Below are 4,559 nucleotides of genomic sequence, written 5' to 3' on the forward strand. Positions count from 1 at the left end.
CCCATTACGTATGTAAACATCTTAAAAATATGTTGCGTGTGGGTAACATCGTGATTCGAAACCAGATCGGCGTAATAAATTTTAAAGAAATCGTACTACGCAGCCGTTGTCGATATTTAAGACGCGACGAAGTTACCGAAATTCGTGCGAGCTGCGGAGCACCGTGTGTATAAAAGATTTAAGGAAAAGTAAATCACAGTTGTAGCTTTCCTCCGAGGGGAACCGGGAGTGGCAGGCTAAGCCGGCGTCAGCGTGAAGGAGACGGTGAGCGGCTCGGAGAGGCGCTCCTTGACGGGCAGGAACACCACCGACGGCACGAACTTGGCGGCGTGCACGCGCACGCTGTGCAGCGGCTCCTCCAGCAGGAAGGGCTGCATGATGAAGGGTGCGCCCTCGGGGCCCTGCGGCGGCGCAGGCACGGCGTACGACGCCGGCACCCGCGCACCCGGCCCGCCCGCGCCCGCCTCGGGCTCGCGGTGGTTGCGGCGCACGTGTCTCTTGAGCGCCACGGCGCTGTCCGCCCGGAAGTCGCACTGCGCGCACCGCAGCTTCCCGTCCGCGCCGTCGCCGGCAGGCGCGCCGTGCTTCTTCTGGACGTGCGCCAGGCACAGCTCTCGAGTCTTGAAGCCGCGCGAGCACTGCGAGCACCGGAACTTCGTCTTGGCTTCGGCGTCGGCCGCGTCTCCGTCCGGCTGCTCGGGCTGCAGAGGCTGCACGGGCGGGAACGGCCTGGGAGCGGGGAAGGCGGCGGGGGCGAACGGGTTGACCAGCCCTCCGAACTGGTGGGACAGGAGGTGCGTGTGCAGAGGTTCGCCCTGCAGCTCCTGCAAGCAGATGGGGCAGTGCTGCGGTGCCTTGCCGGGTTCCGGGTCGGGCTGCACGGTGGGGCCGGCCACGTGCGTGCGCTCGTGCACGAACAGTAGCGCCAGCACCGGCGTGCTAAAAGGGCAGTACGAGCAGTGGTATTCGGGCGAGTCGCTACCGGCGAATAGGTTGGAGAGCACGTGACTGGCGACGGGCTCGGCGGCCTGCGACGCCCAGCTGGTGGGGATTTTGAGCGCGGGCGGCCGCTGCTGCTGCTGCTGCTGTAGGGTCAGCTGCTCCGGCGCTTTGGTCTGCTTAGCCCGGTAGCGCGACTCCAGCTCCTTCCACTTCTCGGCACCCGCGTCGCCGTGGTCGTTTACGAGGTGCGCGCGCAGCCACTTAGTGCTCCTGAAGCGCCGGCTGCAGACGGGACACGCCTCCGTGAAGTGGCTGAAGTACCGGTGGCTGAAGTCCTTCAGGTCACTCGGCTTGAGCGCGTGGTCGCCGTCGGGCGCGTACGTCGGCAGCGACGCCGACGACGACGCCGTCGACGAGGCCGCCGCCGTCGAGGCGCTGTCCTCCACGATCCCGTGAGTGTTCTGCTTGTGCACGCGCAGGAAGTACTTGCTGCACAGCTCCTTGTTGCAGATGTCGCAGACGACGCCGCCGATCTGAGCGCCGTTCTCGATCTCGATGCCGTGCATACGTTGCATGTGCGTTTTCATAAAGTACTTATTGCACAGCTCCTTGTTGCAGATCTCGCAGTAGCTGCTAGTGGGTGTGAGAGAGACCCTCTTCTCCGGTGCCGACGTCTGCGGCTGCTGTGCCACCTGGACGGCGTCCTTGGCCGGAGACTCTCGCGAATCGGTTTCTTCCTTGACGACACTCTGGGCCGGCGCGGCGATCGGCGGCGACGGCGCTGCCGGTGTCGAGTGGCACTCGTCGTCGTGCTGCTTGAGTAGGAAAGTCGTAAAGAAGTCCTTCTTGCAGGGATGGCAAAAGGTGGCGGGTGCCGGCAGTGGCGATCCCTCCGCACTGCCGGCACTGTCCCGCTCCTTGTCTCCGGAAAGTACGCCGTGCTCCGTTATCATGTGAGCCCTGTGAGAATACACGTTCTCCGACTCCTTGTAACAGATATGGCAAGTCTTGACGGAGTTGACGTCGAGGGTGTTGAGCTGTAGGATCATAGTCTGGAGCTTCTGCAAGTCTTCGCTTATGTTGTCCTTGTTGTCGGAGAACGCGCGGTCCCCGTCGGCGTCGGCCGGCACGCCGCCGCTGTCGGCGGGTAGGGTGGTGGGAGGTGTGCTCTGCCGGTTACTGCCGCCCTCGCCGTCCTGCTGTTCGGATTCCAACTCCGCGGGTGTTTCGCGCTTCTCGGCGTCCGAGTGCATGTAGGCTCTGTGCACTGTCATGAGGTAGCAGCTCTGGAATCGCCGGCCGCAGACGTCGCACTCTGCCTCTGCGCCGTCGGCCTGTTCCGAGTGCGAGTCGCTTTGCTCGTTGACGATCAAGTTGAGTGGCGAGGCCTGAGGGCCGCCCCACGCGGCTGCCGATCCGCTCCCGTCTTTGGACAGTTCGGAATCCGCGACGACGATGCCGTGCCGCTTGAACTTGTGCGTCCTCAAGAAATATTTGTTGCAGTACTCTTTGCAGCAGATCTCGCAGAAGGCCTCGGCGTTGATGACGCCCAGCTTGCGCAGGTTGTCGACGGAGAGCGGCGGCTGGTGGTCGGCCGCGGCCGTGTCGGGCTGCTCGCGCGGCTCTTCCGCCGGCTGCTCGGCCAGCAGCTCCAGCAGGTCCTGCGCGGCGGGCGCGGGCAGCGACAGGTCGGTGGCGGACGCCGCGTCCGCGTCTCCCGGCTTCTTGGCCGCGGCCGCGTCTCCCGCGTCGTCCGCGATGCCGTGCACCTTGGCCTTGTGCCGGCGCAGGAAGTACTTGTTGCTGAAGCGCTTGTGGCACACGTCGCACGGCACCCGCGCTTCCGGGGACTTGGCGGCCACGCCCTGGTGCACGTGTGCTACTGACGCCTGCCCCGGCGTCAGGTGCGGAGGCGGCATCTGCTGTTGCTGAGACTGCGCCGGAAGCGGCGGTGGCGGGGGTGGTGGCGGCGGGGGTGGCGGGGGCGCCGCCTTGGCCGCAGGAGGAGCGCCGTCCGTATAGATGCCGTGCTTGTTCGCTTTGTGCGTCTTGAGGAAGTACTTGTTGCAGAACTCCTTGTTGCACTGCTCGCAGTACGCGTCGGGGTTGAAGATGCGCACGGGCGCGGCCGCGGGCAACAGAGGTGGGCCCGCCGCGAAAGCGAACGGGAAGAAGGCGGACACGTCCGGCCAGGCGGCGGCCACAGGGACGGCGGGGGCGGAGGGTGTGGGGGCCACAGACGGCGCGGAGGCGACGGGGGCCGGCGCGCACAGGTCTAGCGGGGGTGGCAGCGCCACGGCGGTGTCGGCGTCGGCGTCGGCCTCGTCCTCGCTGGTCGACGGTGTCGCCGATGCGGCGTCCCATCGCAGCGGCGTCGTCTGCTTGCGGCGCTTCTTGGCGTGGCGCTGCTCGCCGTCCTGCTCGTGCTCCGGCGCCAGACGCCGCTTGCCGCCCTCTTCCTGCTCGCTCGAAGACATCCTCTCTTACACTTGCGCCCACTCCTGCAACACAGCCACGTGACACACCCCCATTACAAACTCTTCTTCAAATAAACTCGTTTGACTGGTCACAGCTGCAGACGAAATCCGTGAGCTTTGGGCTTAGGTGGTAAAACGGAATTTAAATCAAGCATCTTGTCAGTATATAAAGTTCTGCTGGTAGAAGAAGGAAAAGGTAACTTTGCATCACAAATCGTGAAGACTGGAACGGTCGAAATGTTTGAAATATGAGATCGATATCTTTTAACACCGAGATGCGACATTAACTCGAATTGTTTCTACGAACCTTCTGACAAATACATAAGTATAAACTTGAAAGTAATCGTGTCCATGTAGAAACAGATGTAATGCACAGTAATATGGCGGGAGGCCCTATTTGTCACAGAACTCCTTGCTACGAGTAAAAATGCTCTGATCGATAAATTGAAATATGAGAAAAATAGATCTCAACAAAAATTTCACGTCCTGTCAAATAAAATTGTCTGTTCAGAAGACGACACAGCCGTGATTTCTACACACGCATGCCGAAAACATCACAGGCACATTTCGTAGTAGAAGGATAATTTTCAGATACTATTAACTGTGCTTTAACGCAACAAGATAAGTTTTCAGAGTAGTAAAACGGTAAATCGTGGAAACAGAGCAGGCTTTTAATACTGTGATACGTATGAAACGAAAAGGGAAAAGAATGATAAAAGTCCCACCAAAGATGGGGTGTTATATTTCAGGGTGTTTGCTTCAGAGCGGACCTATAGTTCCATGTTTTGTAAGCAATTAGGCCTCATTTTGAGCAGTTCTCGGGTATCCGACTGGGTAGCGTCGTAATTTCTCCACAATATTTCGGCAGACGTACACGCTGTCATCTTCAGGTGGTTCCTGACGAGTGCTGTGCTGTTCCCCTCGGCGCCCTATATACACTAGCAGTTACCCCCTCCACCGTTCCTCTTCTGGTGTCTTCGGTGCGGCCGGCGAGGCGGCTACTGGAGGTGGTGTGGGAAGCGGCGCCTGGGTCTGAACTGGGGTCTGCAGTCTCCCTGCTGCCTCCGTCGGGGGCGGCCCTCGATCTCTGGGACCGCATCTTTCTCTCCAGGCTGAGTGCACGGTTCCAAGCCTGACTAA

The 4,559-nt window shown here is 60.9% G+C and overlaps 1 protein-coding gene across 1 annotated transcript; it reads right to left on the reverse strand.

The window, feature by feature from the left end:
• Positions 1-236: 236 nt before the first annotated feature.
• On the reverse strand, positions 237-3,419 carry LOC126249361 (zinc finger protein 423). The gene is made up of 3 exons (XM_049951014.1): positions 3,356-3,419; positions 2,679-3,217; positions 237-2,603 (listed from the first exon to the last, which is right to left on the reverse strand). The coding sequence occupies exons 1-3, from the start codon at positions 3,417-3,419 to the stop codon at positions 237-239; spliced, it is 2,970 nt and encodes a 989-aa protein (XP_049806971.1).
• Between the last annotated feature and the right edge of the window lie 1,140 nt (positions 3,420-4,559).

Source organism: Schistocerca nitens, chromosome 3, assembly GCF_023898315.1.
Source record: "Schistocerca nitens isolate TAMUIC-IGC-003100 chromosome 3, iqSchNite1.1, whole genome shotgun sequence".
Lineage (NCBI taxonomy): Eukaryota > Metazoa > Arthropoda > Insecta > Orthoptera > Acrididae > Schistocerca > Schistocerca nitens.